Source organism: Cavia porcellus, unplaced genomic scaffold, assembly GCF_034190915.1.
Source record: "Cavia porcellus strain 051 isolate PalLab524CR breed Dunkin Hartley unplaced genomic scaffold, mCavPor4.1 scaffold_12, whole genome shotgun sequence".
NCBI classification, from domain to species: domain Eukaryota; kingdom Metazoa; phylum Chordata; class Mammalia; order Rodentia; family Caviidae; genus Cavia; species Cavia porcellus.
Window position 1 is genome coordinate 77129449 of NW_026947495.1, and position 25105 is coordinate 77154553.

Genomic DNA, 25105 nt, shown 5'->3' on the forward strand with positions numbered 1-25105 from the left:
AATCTGTCAATTACTTCTGAGTCATAAAATGACTCACACTTTGTATTAACAGATGGAATGTACAAGACATTGGAAAATACTCTGTCTCCATTGTTGTAGAAACCATCAGTGCAACTGGATAAAATTGTTTTACTGACGAAAATGATTGAAATTCAATCAAAAGGACTAAAGTTTGCTGCATCAGACTGCTGACAATAAGTCTAAACATTGTTTTGTAGATGGACTATGGAAATCTACGTGGCAACCCTAATACACCAGACTGGCAATTTAAATCATGCATTTTAATAAACAGCCCATCACAAAATTTCTGATTTTTTGTACTTTTTACCCTTCCTTATCAGATGAAAAAATTTCTAAGAAATAAACAGTTTAGAATGATGACAACATATGACTCATACAGGAAAATTATCTAAGTATCACTGAAAGCAATTTGAGAGGTTCCAGGAACCGAAGGAGTCTTAAGGAAAACATTATTTTCAGACTTTAAACTGTTTTCAGTGCCTCACTGTACCCGAAACTTTACGAAGTGTAGCTGATTACAATTGTTACAGTCTAGGTTGCTTTGTTTAGGAACACATGATATTTGGTTATCTTAGTCATGACAATGACTTAAGCGCTGAACTGCCCATCTGCAGAGTCATGGGATGCCACTAACTCAAATGTCACGTTGGAACGGATCCTCCCGTCTTCCCAGTTTTCCAGGAAACAATTCATGAAATCCGTTTTTGCAGTTGATCTCAGTCACTGGGCTTCCTCAACATTTTTCTTAGCAAAAGAGCTTTCTACTTTTTCTTTATTGCGCTGTGCACACTGGGGTAAGCCTGACCTTAAACAAACTAAGGACCTAATTGTCACATTATCTGCTGTGTGTGGGACACGGATCAAAAGGTCAATTGAATGCTGCATAGAGCTCACTGGGCAGTGTTCCAAGCCCTTGATGCTGCTCTGTCTGGTGAAAGAAAGAATTCTGGGCAAAGAAAATGAGCCTTTATATGCTTTAAGGATTCCAAGAAATCCATTAAGATTCATTACTTCTAGAATTATCAAGGAGAATGCTATATTGAGCCTCAAATAGAATCTTTACTCATTTTTTTTTTCCTGGGCATGATAACTTATGTCCAGAATAGGCAAATACAAGGAGGCAGAATGTTAATTATGTTTGCTTAGGGCTGAGAATGAGGGTGGAGGATTGGAGGATAATAGCTAAAATGTACAGAATTTCCTGAGGTGATAAAAATGTTTTAAGATTCATTGCATGCTTCAACACTGTGACTAGAAAAAAACCCCCTGTGAAATATTATATGTTAAGTGGGTAATTGTGAGGGGTATGTTATGGCTTGGATCTAGATGTCCTCTCAAAGCCTCATGTGGTCAAAGGGGTTTTATTTTTCAGAAGTGGCTGGATGTAGGGTATTTGAATGTGGATTAAGAGTGTGTGAGACTGAATTAGTCCACTAATCGGCTTGTCATAGCTCTGGGTATGGATAAGGGAAAGCCCCACCTTGGCTGTAGGAGGCACCACCCAAAAGGCGTATAGCTGGAAGAGATAAAGAGAAAGGCACCTCGCTGCTTGCTGTCTTCTGCCTGCTGTGGACTTGTTTCTTCTCTAGGACGCCTGTCTGCCATGCCACCCTGCCTTTGAACCAGCCACCTAGGGACTGAAATCTCTACAGACTGTCAGCTGAAATAAATCTTTCCCTCATTAACTTGTAGTATTGGATGTCTTGTCTCAGCAAGAGAAAAGTAAGTAGGGCAATATGTGAATTATTAGTAAATGAACACCCATGTTTACGGCAGCCAAACTCATGATAGGGGAGTCCTGGAGGCAGCCTATACATCCATCAGCAGACGAATGGAAAAGAACGGGTATATTTACACACAGTGGAGGAATGCTGTGATAGGATTAACATGAGTTATTTCTAAGTAAATCACACATAAAGTTAAATATCACATGGTGTGTTTTGTATGAGAAGCAAAAAATATAAATAAAGAGCAAAATAGAAGGTAATAGGAAGGTAAATATTTGGCAAAAGTGAAGAGGATCTAGAGACAGACAGAGAGGCCTGAAAAAGAATTAAGCTGTCTCACGTCCATGCACCAACCCTCCATGAGGCGTGTAACCATTGTGAAGTGCAAACATGTGTTAATACAAGTTAAAAGAAACAGCCAGAAGGGTTGCATGAAATGTTAATTTACACAGCAGGCAATCTTTTCAATATACATTGATTGCTTAATCTACCCTTGTCAGTGTTCTACATCCATTATAGGTGCCTCATGCTTTTCCGCAGTTATTTTATTTGATCCTCTCAACCACCTGGTGGTGTTGGGATTATCATCATTCCCATTTGATTGATGAGAAACCAGGGACACAGTCAGGTGCAGCGCTATTGCCCAAGGGCACACACTTGAATCAGGGAAATTCTTCTGGGTGAAAAACAGCAGATTTAATAAAGCTGGACCCAGGCGTGAACCAAGACTTCCAGGTCATAGTCTTTAGGAAAAATCTGTAGGCATTTTCCAAAGCTTCTTGGACTGCATTGCTTCCCCAGGGAAAAAGTTTATTTACACCTTTCAGAGAAAACGGCGCCAAAGAAAAAAGTGATTCATGAAGCTCCATCTCTGAAAAACAGCTCTAAAATAACTCCTATGTTTATTTCTATATGTCACAAATTCTAGGTATGTGTATTCAGAGGCACTCTAAAATTCAGACTTGGTTCACCGAAAGAATAACTGTCTAGATCAGGAATTTAGCAATTTAAACACATAAAGTGTTTATATACAATATCTGGCCATGGGATATGAAAATAGTCCTTTATAAATACTTTCCAGAATAAGAAATAGGAATCAAAGATAATAAAATTAGGTACCAACAAATTATTTTGTCAATTTATGAAATAATTCATCTATCCTCTGCTGATCTAGGTCACATAGTTGCAAGCAAAGCTTTGGGGTGAATTTAAAAGAATAGATTATGAATCACATGTGGAGGTATATGCCAGTAATCCCAACACTCTAGAAGGCTGAGGCAGGAGGATCATATGAATTCAGTCCGGCAATTTAACAACATAGGAGATTGTGTCTTAAAATACAGGGGTGAGGATGGAGCCTGGTGCAAAGTTCCTAGGTTCGTGCCAAGCACCAAAAGAATAAAAACAACAAAAATAGATTTATAAAAGGATGCAAACAGAAACTTAAACATACACGATAAGGAAATGATATCCAGCTGGACTCCAAGATGGAAAGTCATGGATTGAAACTTCCTTCTGGATACTTGGAAAGTTTATGGTCTTTCACAATTTTAAATGTCCGCTGTGTTATCTATGTCCACTCATATTCTGTTATCTGCTTCTTGGATTTAATGTATACTCCATATAGTCACATGTGGCAGCCTCAGTCCCAAACTTAAACGCTCATTATCCAAAAAGGGTGTCTTTTGAGTCTTGAAAAACAGTAACTTTTTGTGTCACTGCTGTGTCACTGCTATGCCAGTAAGCTGTTTAATTTTGCACCATTGTGCACCTCAGCTGGGGCCAAGGTTCCAGAATTCTAAGACATTACTATGCCTCTCCAAAGTCTACTGTGGGCAGGGTTCTAGAAAGTGCCCTGGACAGGCATCCATGATGCAAGATGTGAGTAAATACCATCTTTGCTTCTAATGGAGCAGCTGATGAGAATGAGAAGGCCATACTCGCTGATATCTTTAGTTCTTTGCTCTTTACTGCCATGTGTTTAATAAAATATCATGCATGGTGGAGCGTATAAACAACAGACACTAATTTCTTACAACATTGGAGACTGGAAAATCCAAAAGCAGGGTGCTGCCAGGCTCAGCATCTACTTAAGGCGTGCTCTGCCCTCACATGGCAGAGTCTCCGTAGGGGTGTGAGTCTCATGCTCAAAGGGCACAAATTTTCCACTAAGAGCTACTTAGCTCTGAAGGGCTCGCTGCCTAGCACTGTCCCTTGAGAGGTTAGGGTTGCAGCATGTGGATGTTAGTGGCACAATCTCTCAGACAAGAACACATGTTATGGTCCAGATGTGACCACAGCATATCACAACTAGACCAGGACAGATGTATTATATTAAAGAAAAATTTACTGTCTTTTGATATGAAATATTGCCAAATATCAACTTAATATAAGTATGATTTTAGTTATCAAATTCATAGATAGGAAAAGGCAATTCTCCTAACCAAGATCAAAATAAGTAAAAAGGAAGAAAAATTCTTACTATCATCCTAATTTACATATTTGAATAGATTATCAAGATGTGTGTTTTATAGATAAGTGACAGCAAAATATTGATGTTCATAAACAACAGATAGAGACACAATCTCCTGCGATGCCCATTGTTTTTCTTCACTTGGAGTTAATCGTACTTCAAATTTTCACCATCTTTTCAAAAATTGCTAAAAATTAGCTCCCACAGAACTAGATTATAATACATCAGATATCAACATATAACATATCAGATATCAACACAAATATTGTATTTTGTTGGTTTTATATGTAAAGCATTGAGTCATTCTTTTTTCATCTAAGCATATGGTCATCGTTTTCCTATTAATTAAATTTGCTTTTGTTCTTGACAAAGACTATTATGTGGGTGAAAATTAAAATGTCAGAGAAAGTTCTTTACTATATTAAGAAATATGATATTAGCTGTACCTCTTTGGTAAGAATTTATATTCTGCAAATGAAATATTTAACTTCTATCATCGTTCCATCCCAGTCACACCTGTGTGCTGATAAGATCCGATGGTAGTTTGTAACGCTTTTTGCAGACAGCTGAAATAAAATGATCATTTCCCTTAATCTTGGGCTCTAGAATGAGAAATTACAAAGATATAGAGCAAGAGTGCTAAATAAATGTTTTAAAAGACCAATTATGCTCCAAAGACGCATGTTCTTCTTTATCACTAACGTTTTTAACACCTCTTTTCTACGCTTATATCACTTTGGGAAAGTACAGAACTCTGAGGTGTTGGTGGTTGCATGGTAAGTCAGAAGATGTAACCAGGATAATTCAACCTTAAACATGAATTTTTAAAAAATTATTTTATCCTTCTTTACCCAGTATAGGCAAGTTTTAGAAAGTCTAATTATCATTTATAAAATGAATATAGTAAAACTAAATTCTATATATAAGTTAAGGTCACTCAACTAATTTGTTTAAAAGTAACTGAATTTAATATGAATCTTTAGCTTGTAGACTGGATGACTGCATATAATGTCACTTGATTTGTTTCATCTTCCTCACTTTTAAATTGGTAGCTTTGGCATTTGGTACTAGATGAACAAAAATAATGCAGGAATGATTTTATACACCACTAATGAGTTTTGCTTCTTAGATGGGGAGAATAATTGCAAGTGGAAAAATTTTAAATATTATATCCATTTTAGTCACTTTCTCATGACTAGCACAAAATAATAGAAACCCTCAGTTTAAGGGAGGAAAAGTTTATTTTTGCTCACAGTTTCAGTGAAAGCTATTCACTGGATGGTATCCAGGGAGCAGAGCAAGAGGAGAAAAACTTGATATAAGAATTCACTTTTCCAGGTCACACTCAAGGGATTCTCCTCTTCTGACCAGTTCCAATAGACTAGTTGGCTATAAACTCATCCTAGGAATCATGTACATTCCAAGAGACCCCATCTCCAGCTGAGACTTTTGAGGAACATTTGCGACCTAAAGCATCATAACATGAATATTTGAAAAATCTTATCTAGAACCAAGGAAATTTTTAAAAAAGATTGTAGATATCTTGATAGAAATCTAATAGTGTCTGGACAGATCTTGTTCACTCTTCTTTCTGGGAAACTAGGAGAAAAATTATTTGTTTCCTAACAGAAAGACTAAAAGGCAAGAAATAAGATTAGTGGGCATTTTCTATTTCTCTTCTTGTGGTAGTGCTGTAGTTTAGACAAACTAGAGAAGAAATGTTTCATGAATTTTTTCTTATATAGACAGAGAGCCCTAGTTTCTGGTAGTTTACATGTAGAAATAATATAAGAAAATGTATTTTATACAAAGGGCTTCTCAGGATTTTTGCAGGGCAGGAGACTGTAATATGGCTTACAGAACTGAGTGGAGAATTTCAAGCTTTGCAATCAATAAACTTGGGGACCAAACCCATTTTTGCTCTATGTTAATGCTAATTGGAGGTTCCTACAAGGCTGTCTGACCGCTTCCATGAACTCTGTATCTTCTGCTTAAAAAAAAAGAGTAAGAAAGAAAAAGAAATAAAATAAAAAAATTCTTTCTGTAGGACTATTGTGATGATTACACGACATGCTAACAGATCCAAACTCTATTTGGTGCTGGATAATTACTACTTTAATCCTTTGCTCTTTCAAAGACAGAATGGGGACAGCTACCTCACACTGTAAATGTTTGGCAAGGAGAGAGAAAATATACTTCTGGTTTTATCTTTCAGAATTTAGCCTGATTCCTTGTCCATAACAATCTATAAACAGGATCGAGTTAAAGGAACAGGATAGAGAGTGTACCTAGCATGTACAGAGCTCTGGGTTCAGTCCCCAGCACTGCACAAAGAAAGTTGTCATGGTTTATGTCAGTGGCCCCCAGGCCTCCTGTGTTTACATTATGCATCTGTGATTGGTTCATTGTCTAGTGCTTGGATTGGTGGTGTCAATGCTCCACCCACCTAGGGGTGGAGCCAGGATGTGATGTAATGGTAGGAAGAAGGCGCGGCCTTCTCTCTCTTGCTGGTTTCTGGCTTGCTGTTTGCAGCCGCCATGAACTGCGGCCCAGCCATGCCACCCTGCCTTGGGGCCAACTGAGTATGGACTGAAACCTCCAAAAACTGTAAGAAATAAACCTTTCCTTTCCCAACTTGGTGCATCAGGTATTTTGTCTCAGCAACCAGTAAAAAGTAAGACAAAAGTAAAGTATTAAATGTATTTTTATATCAAATGTACAATTACTAATTCTGCAACACAAAACTAAACAATTTCTTTTGATGCAAGGCCCAAGAAGATGAAAAAGAATGAGAGGAGATGTTACAGCTTCGTAACATTTTGGAGTGTTTGTATTCATACCTGTGTGTAGTAGTGGGGACTACGTTCATTCCAGGGAGCCAGCACATGCATTCTTCATGTCCCTCTTTTTTTCCCCGACGCCACCATCTCGCAGTCATCTTCCCTTTTTGGCTCTAATAACTTTCTATGCTGTCACATCTTTGTCTTCCTTTTCTAACTTTACATGCATGGATTTTACACACACACACACACACACACACACACACACACACTCACACACTTTATTCCGGTTAACATGCTGCATAGAGTTGCAAGTTTTCAAGTTATAATGTATTTCCCAATGTTTTGCTCTCAACCTGAAATTCTTGTGGTTTACCAGTGATCATATTTGTGTCTCTGTGTCATTCATTTTTACTGGTATGAAGTATTTTATTTATAAATGTAAGTAAAGTCATTATTTTGTATATTAATCATACCTTTTGATCTACATGTGTTTTCATATATACTTAAGATAAAAGCAAATCCATAGTTGACACTGTAATTTTAACTATTTCCATTTTAAGATAATTTTGTTAATTAAGAACACCTCATGATCATATTTAATGACCATACTACTTTGGTTTATGTATCTTATGTATCATATTTCTCCTAGGCCTCTCTCCAATGATGTGCTGATTTTCCCAGTTTTGCCAAATAAGAGTAACGTGAATATCCTCATATAATTTTTCTTTAATGTTACATTATTTGCTATTTCTTTTTTTTTTTTTTTGTCTTTTTCCTTTTTATCGGTACCGGGGATCGAACTCACGACTGCCTGCTAGCAAGGCAGGCGCTTATGCCGCTGAGCTAAATCCCCAGCCCCTATTTGCTATTTCTTAAGGATATATTTCTAAAAATAGATTTTTTGAGGCAGGATCTCACTATGTAGTCCAACTGGTCTTGAATTTGCAGTAATTCTCCTGCTTCAGCTTCCCAAGTGCTGGGCTTATATGTGTTTGCCACCACACCCAGCACAGAAATACAATTACTGACTCAAAGTAAAGAATTGTTTCTAAGGCATTTTATTACTAGTTGACAATTCTTTCATAAGAGACTGAACGCTGTGTTACTTTTGCCTTTCTCTATGAAAGTAAGGCTTTGTCTTACTTTCTGATCATTGAACATTATTAGAAACAAAGATAAGGCAAGCACAAACTTTGCCAATTTTCAGGTGAAGATTATTTTATTGTTATTTTCATTTGCATTGGTAAAGTGAATGGCAGTTCGTTCTTTGTTTCGCTTCTTTGTTATATGTCTGTTTATATCATTTGCAACATTCTTCTGTTTTTGAGGAGGCAGGGCTCTTAATTTTTCCGTGACTCATTTGATCATGCAGATGGTGCAAACCATGAAATGGTTTGTTTTCCTGGACTGAATTGATTACTTTCCTGTGAAAGAACCCAGGGAAATGAATCCTAAGTGATGAGACTTGTCCAATTCCCAGATGCATAATGATTTCAGCAGGAAGGCTTATTTTTGGTGATGAATTATGTTCAAGCAAAATATTTATATGACTCTGAAAAGTCAGTTTTCACATACAAATTTACCCTTCAGTGTTATATAAAGTCCAGTTGTGGAATTGCCTCATATTTTCTCATCACTGACATTTCAATATCCTTTTATTTCTTTCTAATCTCTTTTTCTGTTCTCCTCAGTGCATGCAATCCAACAAACATTGGCTCCTGCCCAAATTTCTAAAGATATTTACTTAACACTTTTTCCTCTCGAATAAGAATAAGAATTGTCAAAAGCCCAAGCATGTGAGTTGGATCTTAGTATCACATTCATGGCATCTCGTTTCTTTGTCTTTTCCTATGTTCTGTCTGTTTTAAATACTGTGATTCCCACTTGGTGAATGGCCTCTACTTAATCACATGTAGCTTTACTATATGCATTATCAAGTAGAAGCTGTAAGGGTGCCAAAAAGTTTAGATAAAAACTTCTATTTTGATGTTTAATTGAAAGGTGGTGGCAAATAGTTGTGATTTAAGATTTCACCTCTGCCATTTTTTGGTGTTACTGTACTATTCCATACCACTGGAAACTTCTCTGTGCTTCAAAGTTAAGTTTGGTTATACTTCATGCCTGCATGGATATCCACTGAGCCCTTCTGGGATGCTTCTTTTCTGTCTTTCTATGCCTGTAGGCAGAGTTTGGCCTTGAATCACAGACAGGAGGGCACCATTTAGACAATCTTGGGTGGAGAGGCAGGCAGAGCTTACCAGTATAGCTGTGAGAAATCTTTATTATCTCTTATTTCATAGGAAGAGAAACTTCACAGCAAACAGAAATATTGGTTTTCTTTAAAAATTCTCTGCCGGCCCATAACCTGTGTGTTGTTTATAGGAGCCATTTAGGGTATCACTGTGATGGAGTGTAAGATTTAGGCAGTGTGAGCAGTGGTGGAAAAAGCAAGCACTTACATCAAAGTAATCTAATTTGGAGAATAGAAATTTTAATTATGTATGGGCTTAGATAAATGGGCCTGGGACCTATTTTTTTGTGAGGTAATATGCAGCTTTGTGAAGTCCTGCTAAGGTCTCAATAATAATGAGCTACATACAGTATCATTTGTCATCTATTATATGAATCAGAAAGTTCTGATAGTTTCTGCTTTCAGAGCAACGTGCTTTATTTCCAAGGTATATTCCTAGTGTGCTTATCACCTCTGTTATACTTCCTTACCAGAAATAGGAAGATATTTATCAAAAGCATTGCCATAATAATATAAGTAGAAAGAAAACATATGAATAGGTGCTTTTGAGAAATGTTTCAGGTCATATGATTTACAGAAAATGATAAAACTCTATTATTTAATTATATTAAGAAAGCTAATAAATTGTAATGAATCTCAATTTATAGATTTGTAGTACTAATTACTAAAATTAATTAAGGTCACATTTGTATGTATCATTTTTTAACTAAGTCCCTCAGATATATTATATTCTGGCTTCTCTCTAAAATTAAAAATGCTTTTTTATTTTGTAAAGCAAATCATTACTGAAGGATTTCACAACCAAAGTCAAGGTATGTGTTGCAAAGAGACAGACCTGAACACATTCAACGTGGCAGTGCTTTTCAATCTGCTCTTGTGCTCTAATTCCAAGGGTTTTTATCATCCAGACAGGTCTTATTTTACCTAGGGAATGACAGTTGTCTTTATCGGAATCACAATCAAAATCTTAACTACTAGGATGCTTCCTTCCTATGTATAGATAATAACATGGTTTCTTAGCTTTTAGCATTTCTTCAAGAAATGATTATTCAGTTCTAATATAATATTTATCAGGCCACTTAGTTTTATTTAGAGGTTCTTAGCATGGTGTCATGGGTCCTCCCTAGACATTAATCTCTTGCTATTCCTGCTTTTGGAGTTTTAAGGTTATAATCTGTTCCCATAAGTAGTATCAGTTGGACATTTCAGAGGGCCTACGGCTGGGGTGGCTGCAGGAAACCAAAAGATGAAATTAGTCCGAATCGTCCACTTCCCTATCTGTGATAAGTCTTAGGTCCTAACTACCCATAACTACACACGTGTACCTATTTATGGGTGGGGACATGCAAGCAAATTGAAATATTTAAAGGAGGCTTACTGGAGAGCATACTTTTAAAGTTCTCTTATAAAACAGGCCGATAGTGAATGAGATAACCTTTAAAAGATATGTTGAGGCTATATGGGTCATAAACTTTTGGTTCAGTGTCACATGAAAGGTGACAATTAATCCCCAGTTATTAGACTAGCAACTTAAGGAGAGCAGGAAGGGAGAGATATCCAGGCCGGCAGCTGTGGGCGGAGATCTAATCTTTACCCGTGTCTGTGTCTGCATAGACACACCAATGTCTGTGTGTTCGTACAGTCTGGCTACAGGACAGGTATAGGTCAGTTGACACTAAGCATGTAGCGCACCAATCCAAAGTGAGGAACCTCTAATCAGTTGTGCAGACAGAAGATAAGCGGTTAAAGTCAGCAATTGGGGTCACTTTATGTAATTAGCGAGAGCAGAGTGAAATAAATTTGCATTCACAGTCTGCCCATAAACAGAACATGCATGCTGGGCAGGCTGCGGTAGATACTGGCACAGCCAAGATTAACATCTGGGATCCATTGTGGATAGAAGATCTTAATACAAGCATTTCCAGGGTTAGCCTACGTGTGCTGTTTTAGGAATCACCAGCTCTAATACCAGTAACGCCTTCGTCAGGAATGTACAGTCTTGGTGTGGGGTGCACTGGGGACCTCAGGGTGCACAAAGATGAGGCCGTGCTGTTCTCCATACAGAGTTGCAGCAAATACTATTTGGTTCACGGAGCGTTAATAAGCCCTGTGCTCACAAATGGCCTTATGTTGTACTCTGAATTTGGACCAAGCTAATGATTGTTCTTTAAAGGTTTTAACTCATGCTCTAATAAGACAATTTCTACACCTTGTATATGAAATGTTCCAAGTATTCCCTTAGCATGAGAAGCCAATTAGCGCCCACGTGTATGGAGCTTCATGTAATGGCGATTTATTTGATTTGATTATGATACTTACTATCTGTTACAATAAAAAGCACCTGCAGTGTTTTCATTTTGTGCATAAAGAACTGTTTCAGAGATGAAAATAGAACAAATTTCAGATGCAGTGGGGGAACCTTTCTTCTGAGCCCTGCTTCAGTGCTGCTGACACCCAGCTGGCTTCCATGTGCCCCAGCTCCCGGATTCTGCTTGACCAACGCTCGAGATTCTGTTTCACCAAAACTGGAAACTTCTGCTGCTGTCCATTGTTTCCTTAGTAATGAATTGACTGTTTTTGCTGTTGTTGTTTGGTGAAGGTTATGGGAGTAAAAATAGCCCTGTAATTTCCTGTTGTCATCTTAGAATACTTCGAGTTTGGTGTAGAAAATATCAGTGATGATTCCTCCAGTGAATGTACAGAAGCGAACAAACTTGGCTCTCTGAAAGCTGAGATAAATGACACAGTATGTCAGTCGCATGGTCTCTGTCACATCCAGCTCTGTGCAGACAGTGACTGAGTAAACAGGCATGGCCCTGTCTCAGAGACATTTTTTTACAAACAACAAGTCTCCCCCATCACAATATCTATTATACATTTTGGTCCTTAAGTACACTTCCCATTTCTCACACCAGAGAAGCAATGCAGTATTTACATGTGTGTCTGATTTATTTCACTTAAGGGAGTATGGTCTCAGGGTGCATCCATTTAGCTAGAAATGTCTCAAGCGTACCCTTCTTTAGGGTGGAGTAGTACTCTACTGCATGAAGAAATCACATCTTTAACCATTTACCAGTCGATGGACATTCGAGCTGTTTCCAAGGTTTAGCTACTACAAACTGTGCTGCTGTAAACATGGGTGTGCACATATTGCTGTGATATGACGCTTTTAATTTTGGGGGGATGATACCAAGAAGGGGAAGAGCTGGGTCACATGGAACCTCTACCTAGAGAGGGGACAGCGAAAAGAAGGAAAGGAAGAGAAGAACAATGAGAAAAGAAGGGAAAAATAGAAACAAAGCTTTTGTAAAGCAGGAGGGGGAGGAGGTTGAAGGGAGGGGAGAGGAATGGGAGAATAATGAATCAAGTTGTATCATTTGCAGGTACGAATTCCCTGCGATGAATGTGATCTTTATGTATGTAAAAAATGTACCGATAAACTTAACAAAAAACCACGTCTCTGTTCCAGTTGGTGCAGTGAGCACCTGACTGTTCCCGTACCTGAAAGGTCCAAAAAGCACAATGAAGTCTCTGTCCAACACAACTGCTCCTTCACAAAGGATTCTAATGTCATATATTTATTTTTACTGGTTTCTACCAAAAACTTAAGACCTTCGGAAAATAAAGTAAAAAAGAAAGGAGCAAATGAGACCACTTTGCAAGGAGCTAACAGCCTTCTAGAAACGGCCCATGCATGACCACATACACACCATCAACATCAGACCGCTTATTATTAGAGTAATATATGAATTTAATATTCTAATGATGAATCACAACATTTTAATAAAACTTCTTTCTACATAACTGATACACTTCAGTGGTAAGTAGTTCTAGAATAGATTATTAAACTGTTGGAATTTTTCTAAATTGAAAGAAAAATCATGAAATTCTTAGATGTTGGAAAATTCTAATGATCAAAGTATAAAATGTTTTTGTGAATGATATGTGTTGTTACAGTATTGGGACTATTTTAATTTAATGCATTTATATTTGACTTTTAATACTTGTGCAAGATTATCAACGCAAGAAATACTTTCATACTCTGAGAATTTTAGTAGAGTAATAGCAAATTTAATAGATGGTAAATAAACAGTATCTGTAATTTTTTAAGCATGTGTACTGGTTTCCTTGGAATCACTGTCATGGAAGGTTATTTCTTTTAGGTGTCTGTTGTATATAAAGTCAGGTAAAGTTGATGTAATTTAGAAGTTGTTTTCCTTCATCTATGACTCATGTTAGTGTGACAGAAAGTGTTATACATGGCCACATTAAACAGGCAAATCCAGTGTAAAGTACTCAATGGAGATTTTCTGTACTTGAAAAAAAGCTATGATACTTTAATCAATAACCTATTTTCTACTTAGCTGAATAATACCTCACAATATTTTCTAAAATCATATATATAAATCAGTAGTTTATAATGAATTCTGTAATATAGATTTACATCAAATAGTTGCAGAGTCTAAGCACCCATGATCCTTACTTAGTGTACAAACATATATCAATTATTTTCATGGAGACTTTTCCTCTGCCTTCAACATATACAAAGTAAATTGAAATTTATTCACTATTTTTTCTTACATATGCATTTAAAATTCATTTGGATGCATAGGAGACAATTTGAATAATAAAGGGGAATAATTAAGATATACCTATAATATTATTGTAGAATAAATATTATGTTTCCCAACAGCCATTCGTCTTGATTTCCAGTGCAGGAGCAGCTCTTTATTATTTTCTCAGTGGAGATCATTAGTTCGGACCTTGCCTTTTATATGGTGGTAGAGCGACCACTGGCCACACTAAGTGAGTCCAGCTCTGTTCTACTTCCTTAGCACCCTAAGAAGTGAGTGTTCCATGGAAGATACTTCTGGATGCATCCGTCAACAATTAGACCGTGATCTTTTCAAGAAAGGACTGCAAATTGAATCTGAGCATGAAATCAAGAGTTTTCTGTCTACACTTCACAGTTTTCAACTTTGCACTCATGAAATTATTAAATTATTAAAATTTCAGTTACATCAGCTAGTAAAACTCACTATGCCTTATCTACTTAGGGTTTTGTTAGTTTTTCCTTGAGTAAGTTTGAAACTGTTTGTGATCACCTATAGTATAAAAGGTTCAGTCTTATTTATTTTATTTCCTTTTGGTATCTATGGTTGAATATATATATACATTTAATAGTATCAGTTTTACAACATTACATATTTTGAGACAAATAAAATTTGTAAATTTCCTTTCTACCTAGCTTAATTAAACAATATGTTGTATTATTAGTCAGAAAAGTAAGTGACATTTTAAAAAATTTTGCTTCAAGAACAAAAATAGTGATCTTTACTTCAATAACAAAAATATAGTACAAAACAGGAGTTATAAACCAGTAGAGTGATCCAGTAGAAATAATTCATAAGGAAGATAAAAAAATCGAAACAATTATGCAGTAAAATAACATAAATGACTTGAAATTTCTCATAAAATGGGTAGTAAAGATGTTATGTCACTTTATTAACTTTAAACGATTAGAATATATTGGTGTTGTTAGTACAGTGAATTTCATGAACATAGATAGAAGCAAAGGTCTCCCACAAGACACTGGTAACCAGAATGAACCAAATGATTAGGAAGATCACATATCATGACCAAGTAGACTTCATCCTAAGGAGGCAAGAATGGTTCAACCTATGAAATCAATGAACGTGATACATCACACAAACAGAAGCAGGAACAAAAATCAACACTTGCAGAAAAACCCTTGATAAAATTCAACATCCATTCAGGATAAAAATGCTCAAGAAAATAGGCATAGGAAAGATATTCTTCATCATAATAAACCAATTTATGACAAACCTACTGCCCATGTTCTACTAAGAGGAAAACGCAGAAGTTTTCTTTAAATTTGCTTCCCTATGCTTGTGCCATGCATGGCAATACCTTGTTTCTGCAAAATCCTGCCTCTGTTTTGTATGGATGAAGACCACAACTGGTGTCTTCCTCAGAACCATGGAACAAATTAAGTTCATGGACGGAGGCACTGCTATAGTATCCAAAAACATTATTCAAAGAAATAAAAGAGGCATGTACAGAGAGGTACAAGTGGAAATATCATTCATAGAAGACTTGATCTTTTATGTAAAAGACCCAAATTTCACCCCAAAATTCCAAAAACTAATAACTAAAGTAGACAATGTACTAGAACACAAAATCAAAACCCACAAATCAGTAATGTTTTTGTACATCAATAATGAACCTGTTTAGAAAGAAGTTAGGAAAATAATATCACTCAAGCTAACCTTAAGGTTAAATAATTATGCATACAGCCATAAAAATGAAAGACTTTTTATCATGAACAATACAATATTCTAAAATAAAAAGAAGAAGTTTGATGAGAACATGAGAAATTGGAAAGAAAGCACTTGTTCCTGAATAGGCAAAACAATATTATCAAAATGGTCAAACTACTAAAACCATATCCAAATCTAAATTTAATCCAACTCAAGAATCAAAAATAAATTAAATATATTGAGAGAGAGACACAGAAAATGCCAGTGCAAATATCAATAGCACTTCTCACATTTAGACAAAACAATTTTAAAATCTGTATGAAAGCAGAAAAGATCCACAATAGCAAAAGCCGTTCTGGATAAGAAGGGCAAAGCAGGAGGTATTACAATCCCAGATGTTGAATTATATTACAAAGCCACAGTGATAAAAACAGCATGGTACTGGCACAAAAACAAACACAAGGATCATTAAGCAGAGTGAAGGACACAATAACAGCTCCAGGTACCTCCTGTTGTGTGATTTTGAAAAAGGGGCCTCTGTATCTGTGCTGCCCTGCACTATAGCCACCAGCTACATATGGCTATTGGATGTCAGAAATGTGGTCAGTTCCGTTAAATAAGGACTTTGTTTAATTTTATGTATTTTTAATACAGTGAAGTGTAGAACATGAAGCAATGCAAAATATTTTCCTTTAAACATAATTAGTTGGGAAGTGAATATATTTCACTTTAACCATTTTATTATATAAACTATATTGTAATGTACATTGAAAGTTTATATTATTTTATATAATCATATTGCCAATGTAATTAATAGCTATATGTTATAAAATATACATACTTCAATTTAAATGGGCATTTCTATTTACTTGTAGCAGATCACAATAGGTTTGATGGGAATATTTTACACATGATTGTAGTGATATCCAAGTGAATAAAATAACAATAAATTGCAATGAATATTCACTATGCTATAATCAAATTGTTTGAATAATTATAATAATAAAGTTAACTTACAAAAATACTATGTTGGCTAATTGTGTGGTGGTCCAGAAATTGGTGGTTAAAATTGGAACAAATAAAAGAATAGGAGAAAATATATTACAGATTTCCTAATGAATGTGATGTGATTTGCAACAGAGCTAAGTATAAAAATGGCTTTATTAAAATATGAAATGGTGATAAAATAAGTAACAAAAGTACTTTTCAGCAAGTAGTGAATTTGATATAACATTTTATCTCCACAATGTTAGAACAGAATATTATTCATTTGAAATCACAAGTAAATTTCTAACAATTTTTAAAATTTTTTAGTAACATGCACTAGTTGTGCAAATGAAGGGATTTCACCAGGACATTTCCATACCCGCATGCGGCGTACACTGATAGGTCTCTTCTCCTTTCCAGTGTCCCTTCCCCCTTGTCTTCCCATCTTTCTGGTCTTCCCCGTCCTATAAAGCTTCACTTGGGATTATCATTTTAAAAGTTTATTAGTAAAATAGGATTCTTGAAGTTTGGCCAACTGCGAAATGGCTTAGATTTTTGATTGTGTACATGCACATAGACACACGGAAACCTTTTAGGTGAAGAGAAGACAAATTATTACCTTGGTTAGGAAAGTCATGATAAAATGTAAAAACTAAAACTCATGGTATTCAGAAAGTGAAATATTGTTAATTCAGCTATCAAAACATTTGTTTTCAGGATATAAAAGGTTGAAACCATATAAAAAACAATTTGTGTAAACATTTTAGAACTTGTGTACGTTTAATGAGGCATACAGTGTTAGAGAATAGACAGTACTAAATCTTAGAGAATTTTCAAGTATTTGGTGCCATAAAAGGAGGCAGTCTGGAAAACCAACTTTGGGGAATAATGCTTGAAATTTTCTGCACTTAACAATGAAGTATTTTATCTGGGTATGAAAAAATTTCTACCATGGTGAGTATGCTGCCCAGCTGTGTTGAAGTTATGTAAATCCAAATATGTTTGACTTTTATTACAAGACAGGAATATTTCTGTTATCACTTCGTTCCATTACATGGCATCCATTCAAATACTGGCGCTGGATTTTCTAAGGCAGAATTTAGAAAATCTTCTTAGTTACATTTGCCAAGTTTGATGAGTATGGATCTTCAATTTGTGGTACTGTTGAATGAAAGATACAGCTGATTTAAGGGTATATGCTCTTAGCCAGTGCTTATTGATTAGACTGTAAAAGTATTTATAAAAGATTACTGTCATGTTACTTCTGCGTTCAAGATTTTTAAAAACAAAATAAGTGATTGTTAAAACCCAAATACCACTGACACAATAAATGGTGCTATAAAGGTTGTTCTTTTTCTGGTGACACATAGCAAAAGAAATATTCAATGTGAAGATCTATCTTGAACTGGTCAGGTTTGATAATTTAAATAAGTTAGTATTTCATATACAAATAAATAAAGATTTTACACATTTCTGTAATATGAATATGCAGATTACAGTTAATCAAAGTACTATAGAGAAACTGACTGCAAAGTCTATTAAGAGAATTTAAAAACATTTACTCCTGTCAATAGATTTAATGAATGTAATATCAATAAATTTCACACTAGTAAATGAAATTACTTGGAGCAATATATTTGAAACATAATTTTGTTTCATAATTGTATTAAATATTCTAAAAAGATTACAACATTTTGAATATATTATAGTTTTAATTTATATTAATTAAATGAATTTCTTTTTGAAAGTGGCCACTGGAAAATTTAAATAAAGCATGTCACACTGCATTTAATTTAAATGTCACTATTCCACATCAAAGAGAAAATTTCCAATTTTTTATGAAATTCTCAATGGATAGATTTTTTAATTATGTTTGATTGGAAAATCAGACAAGGTAACGTGAGTTTGTTCCTACTGACTTCCTTTAAATATTCACAAAGTAAAAACTATCACCACAGAACTCTGCCTCAGTTACTCTTGAAGCTGGACTTTTCCAGAATACAACCGATAAAACTCCCAAGTGAACCCCGTGATACATATGGTGTTCGAAATACTCGATGCTTATCTATCTGTGAAGATCACCTTTCACTGAATATCTGATTCTCTTACGCGTAGGTTTTATAGTTCAGTCTGCCTGAAGCCCTTTCCTGGACCCAGTTCCTTTACATTTGTTTTCTAAATTGCGGGTGCTTCCCTCTTTAACATTCCCACCTCTTCACCTACTAAAAATGCCTCCATATATTTTGTTTTTGGAGCTGAGTTAGGTTATGTCCATGAGTGAGAACACCCAGGGAGGTGGCATTTTGTAAATATACTAATCACTGCAGGCTCGCTGAACTCCCTGAGCAGACTAGTGCATCCCTGCTTCCTAGGGAAGCTCACAGAAAGCCTGAGCGCAGCGCGCACCCTGAGCTCACCCTGGGTCCTTTTTACTTTTGCTAAATGCCCCTGAAGCAACAGCAAAGCTTCCTCTCTTTGTATGTGAAACGCCACTTTTGCAGTGAGCAGTAAGGCCATTGTTTTAGTGGGCTCTATTTTCATAGCTACCGACAACGTAGTTTCTTTTTATTCTCCTTGGATCTTGAAGGGACCGAGTTTGTGCTCCTTTCCTATCAGGTGCTTTGTGCTAGCCAGCCTACACTGCCTGCTCTTCTGCTTTCTTATGGCAAGCAAGCAATTTCCCCACCTACAGGGTCTGGATTTGAAACCACCTCAAAGTTGGTTAGCATCCTGCTCTCTTACCCTTTGTTTACTGATTTGACGCTCGAGTCCAGTGTCAGTTTGTAACAGGTGTTGCACTGTACGAAGTTGGATTCGGCCCCTGGTGTGTGGAGAGATGACAGGGTAAGGTCGCGGAGCTTGCAGGAAGTTATCTTCATCCCCGGAGCAGCCCACCTGGCCCATGTAGATTGTGCTCCCCTCAGCATGCAATTTGCCCAACTCCAGGCCTCCTGGGTGATTTTGCAGGGAACCCCAAGGTCGCTGGTTTCCAATTATGGATGTTTGCAATTTCCATTTTAAAATGTGCCTTACAAAACCAAGCTGACACACGAGAATTTGAGGCAAAATTTCCACAGGAGGTCCCTTGACATTTTCTTTTGAAGCCTTGGGGATGCATTATGTAACATTCATAAACTATTTCTGAAAACAAAGTTCTATTTTGAGAGCCACCAAATGGGTCCCCTCAAACAGTTTCATTTAATAAGAATATGCAAATTTTAATTATGTTTCTAAGAAGACTACGCCTGAAGTTCCGCAGGAAATGCCAACCATAGCAATATTTGCATTGGCGCAGTCCTTGCTTATCAAGAGTCTAAAGTGTGTGAATAATGCATAGGCCCAGATAAAGTCCTGCAAAAGTGGCATCTAAGTAACCTTACCGGGGGGGTCTGGTTTTATCTTTATTCTCTGTATTTGTTAAGCAAAGATTTTTCCCCCCCCCCTGTGGGTCTCAGGAGCTGACTCATTCTGCCTATCAAGAAAGAAGAAATGAATTTATATACTAAATATGATAAAGTAATAGAAACAATTTACTGTTAATATCTTGCAATTTAAAGTCATAATAATAATCACTGAACCATAGTAATCTTATAACCACTTTTTACATAATGAGTTTTTTTCTGGTAAGAATCATTTTAGTTCTATAACTTTCCCTGCCAGATCATCCCACCATTATTTTTTAATTTATCCTATCATTTCATTAATAGAACTACAATATTGCTGCAAGTAAAGAAACATTACTGCCATGTGTTCTACAAATAACAAGGTCGTTATGTTGCAAGAAAGAGACCAGATCACAAAAAGGTGCATATTTTATGATTCAGATTTTAAAAAATCTAGAAAACACTCATTTGTCACAACACAGAGCAACTCTTTTGATAGTCTGGGGGAGGCAGATGACAGAGATGGGGGACCCTGGAGTGGTGGGGTTTATCAATCCTTTGATCAGTTTCATGGTACAGACATGCAAATTTTACCCAATTGTGCAAGTGAAATATGAGACTCAATTTAATATCAATTAGGCAATAATACCACTAACAACAAAACCTCTCCTAAACTACAGAGAATGTCTAAAACTTAGAAGGCCTAAGAAGGTGTGAAAATCTACTGTCATAAACTGGAAAGGAAGCACCGTACAGGTTTGGGTAATTTTTCCACCATGAATATCATTCATATAATTTTAGTTTGAGGAAACAATCAGATTTCTTCATTCTAATCACTTTTCTATACTGGTGAAATATTAAAGTTACTAGATAGCCAATTCATTTTTTGACAAAGATATTAGTGTAAGTTATTCTTGTATTATTCAAGAAAAGTGTTGCTAGAACAAAAGATCTCTAGCAATATGTATTATGTCAATTAGTCTCATCATGTTCATTAAAATATAAGCATCCCAGCACTTTAATCTGTAAAGAAGTGTAATAGCCATTTGCTTCTAGACTTTCAAAAATAAAGCCCGGACAAATTTATGCAATACCTCTAGTGGTTTCTATTCCTTAATTACTATAAGAGCACCATTGATAGTGCTAAATTTTCCGAGTATCAGCAGACATATAAACATTATTTTTAAAACTTTTGGAAGCAGTTAGAATGTGATTAGCTGAAATACATAACTATCAATGAGTGATAGTGAAGTTAGCCGTCAAGAATGGCCACATTTAGAAATATTCCACACTGTGGCTATATGGCATTGTCTTCCTAGATACTTTAAAAGCTACTGCCTATGAAGTGTTATTTTCTTGTTGTAAATGCTAATTATTATTTAAATTGCTGAAAATTTTATTCAAGAAATGTGCTTTTTATTATTATGTGCCAGAAAAAAATCCCTCCTTTATGAATCTGAGATAGTTGCTGCTTGCCGTATAATTTATTGGAAAAATAAAATTTCTAGTTGAAATGTATTTTTATAAGTAGATCTATTTGTTCTCTGAGGATAAAGACTAACCATAGATTGAGTGTGTGTGTATGTGTGTGTGTGTGTGTGTGTGTGTGTGTGTGTGTATTGTACTGGGACATCAGGCATTTCACATTCTAGGCAAGCTCTTTCCCCCTGAGCTGTATTCCAGTCTTATTTTAGATTTTGTATTGAGACAGGCTCTTCCTGTAGTGCCCAGGCTGATCTCAAACTGACTTGCGGTTTTTCTGTCTCAAACTCACAAGTAGATGGCATTACAGGTGTGTGTCATTGTACCGATGGATTCCTTTTTCATATAGATAGATAACGTGGGTTTGGAGGGGTCTGACATAGCCAAAAACTATTACGTACATTGAGAAATGCTTAAGAAACTAGTAAAATTGTACTTAATCCACTGATTATACAAAGATAAACTTCATTTGACTAAATATATGAGACGTTTGACTTATATTATTGGCTCAACCCCAGTGCAAGGTAATAATATGAAATGTTTTAGGATTCATGAGGAATGACATTTTTTTCTTAACACAGTGACTCTTTTGCACTAACATTTTTTCTCTACCAGCTCTTAATTCAAAGTAGCTTTAGATCACTTGGGCTTCCAGATTCACTGCTTCCTTTCCACAAGTGAAGCCTTAAACTAAATTATCAGGAAATGCTTTAACATCTTTCTCAATAAAACCCCAAATGAGAGATGCCTTTTAGTTAATTTTGAGCAAAACAGGTTTGCTTTACAAATAATCATTATTCTGGCAGAGTATACATTTTAAGGACATCTGAGAACCTCTATAAATTGTTTAAGATACGTGATGTAGAAAAGTTTGTGTTAAATTGATTTTTGAGACCATTAATATTTTCCCTGAAAAAGTACAGAAGTGAAATGTAGAACACTTATATATTACAATTTTTGAGTGTGAATTACAGAGGATTTAACACTTTTAATGAAGCACAAATACTCAATATATTTTTGTTACATTTTCAACAATATGCAATTCATGTAATGAATATTTTTACTAGAAATATCCATATTGTTAGTACTTTTAAATAATATTATGATTTGAACAACATTTTAAATATAATTGGTGACTAATAATGGAACATATCATTTTTCTGATGGATTTTTGTTTTTTACATTTTTTATTTTGAGGCAGGCTTTTACTATGTAATTTAGGCTGGCCTTGAACTTGCTTATGTAGCCCAGGCTGGCCTTGAACTCACAGCAATCCTCCTACCTCAGCCTCCAGGTGCTAGGATGATAGGCATACATCACCATGCCTGGCTCTCCCTGTATATTTTTGAAACTGAGATAGGCACACTGTAAAAATACTCACAATATAACACTGGTAATCAATAATACACACGAATGCTCTAAGTAGCTCTGGCTTAAACACTAGGTGGTATTTGACAAAGGTGTCCGGTTTGGTGTTTATGGGAAATCTATAATACTATCCCTCTGCACTAGGCATTTGCATTACATGCATTGCTTCATGTTAGCATCATAACAATCTTGTGTGATGGATATTATCATCAGCAATTAAGGGAAATATAAGCTCAAGAATTCATTTTTCCACGATTTCAGTATTTGTGATTCAAATCCAGACCTTTCTTTTCTTTATTTTCCCTAAGTTTCTAGGAATAACAAGGGCGAATCCTTTGCCTTCAAGGGTGTACAACAAAGAGACTAATCCAGACAAGCAAGTAAGTGTGAAAAGGAGAGCCTAGCACCTTGTGGCCTACTGATCAAGAGAAAACATTGCGGCCTGCGGTGGCAGGAACAGGGCCATTCAGTTCCAGCGCGGTGGAGGAGCAGAGTGTGACCGGGCAGTTTCCTCGGTGCTGGCCTCAGGGCTGAGCAGCACCATCCACTGTAAAAGTCTGAAAAGCTAAGGACTCTGGGAAGCAGTCCGTGGAAGAGGCTCCATGAAGAAAGACGTCTTCTTCCTACTCACAGGCAAATCGGCAGAACTCTGCACGGTGAGGATCGGTCAGGAGTACACTCCGAGGGGACCTCAGTGTCCCCCCAAAACGGTCATCGCCGCTTAGTAAGGATGCTTGGTCTTGTCTTGCAAGGCAGTAAACATCGGGCGTTTATCCGGGTGTACGTGGGAACCGCACCCCCGGAAAAGAATACGGGGAGGTGTGTGCTTACCCTTGACAAATGATTACGGAGGGGTGCAGCAGGTGAGGAGCCCGCGGGGAGGGCAGCCTTCGGGAGGGCCCTCAGCTCTGCACACCCTGCAGAGTGCAAGCCCACAGTGGCGACATTAGTGCAGTTAAAGGAGGTGATGAGACAGTGAGGTGGGTAATAAGATGGAAATTTGGACACTGTCAGGTGTCCAAAGCAGGGTTAGTGTCTCTTTTTCTGAAGCACTGTTTTTGAAATCACCTTCCTCCCTCAGCAAATATTTACTGAATTCCTCCTCTAAAACAGGCAGTCTTCTCTTTTTTTAAAAAATGTTATTTAAAGAAAGACTAAACAAAACAGAAAATGGGTAGAAATAATACATATGTTCAGAGAAAAAATAAACAGTAAGAAATCACTAGTTGATGTTTACTTACTGTCTTCTTACAAATAGTTGTTCAAGATACAAAAATAGAACATATAAAGTGGGAATTTAAGCAGCAAGACTGTGAACAGTCCTGTTCATCTATCCAATAAAAACTTAGTAATATGGTTGTCAATCCTATACACTTAAACATACATGCAGTTATCCATATCTTCATTTATGTTGGGATTAAACAAACTAAAGCAGGCTAAAGTCATTCTGAACAAAGAATAATAGTATTGCTGGATTTCACACCATGACACTCCGGGATCAGCACTGGGTACTGTAGTGTCTTTTAAAAAAATTTTATTTAAAGAAAGACTAAACAAAACAGAAATGGGTATAAATAATACATACTTTCAAAGAAAAAAATAAACAGTAAGAAATCACTAGCTGATGATTACAGGTTGTCCTCTTACAAATTCAAGATACTAAAGTGGAGCATATAAAGTGGGGATTCAAACAGTGAGATTGCAACCAGTTCCATTCAACTATCTACAAAAACTTAGAAATATGGTTGTCAATCCCACACACTTAAACATATATGCAGTTATCCATCTCTTCAATTATGCTGAGACTGAACAAACCCAAGCAGGTTAATATCACTCTGAACAAAGAATAATACTATTGCTGGGTTTCACATTATGACACTCCAGGATCAGCACTAGGTACTTTAGTGTCTCTTTTTCTTCAAAGTACCTGTTCATTTCATCATGTGTCATAAGATCAGTTCTCATAAAATGTTTATAGTTTCTACACATTAATGAGTCTTAACATGTATTTCTATCCTTTCTATATCAGGGTGAGAAACAAAACAAAGCAAGACAAAACAAAACATATTCCTATAAACACATGAAATGGAAAAGACATATAAGACCGTTGTACAAGGAGTTCTACTATAGTTCCTGTGTTGTCTCTTGTTATCGTCAATAGAATTGGCTATATCATCAGACATAGTATAATTAAATATATCAGTACATAACAGTATTAATAAAAACACAACTTTGTATATAGTATAAAACTTCAAAAACAGGCAGTTATCAAACCAGAATGTGTATCGTAGAGTCTTGTCATCTTCAGTGTAGTCTTGATACTATCAATCATATCAGTTTTGAATAAAA

At 36.1% G+C, this 25105-nt stretch overlaps 1 protein-coding gene across 1 annotated transcript in view; it reads right to left on the minus strand.

Annotated features, from left to right (window-relative positions):
* Positions 1-25105, minus strand: part of LOC134478244 (uncharacterized) — a 67285-nt gene that overhangs the window by 19238 nt on the left and 22942 nt on the right. The window contains exons 5-6 of the mRNA XM_063258747.1: positions 23588-23673; positions 19266-19628 (exon numbers count right to left, since the gene is read on the minus strand). Coding sequence (XP_063114817.1) covers positions 19266-19628; positions 23588-23673 — 449 coding nt within the window. The remainder of the gene's footprint in view (positions 1-19265; positions 19629-23587; positions 23674-25105) is intronic.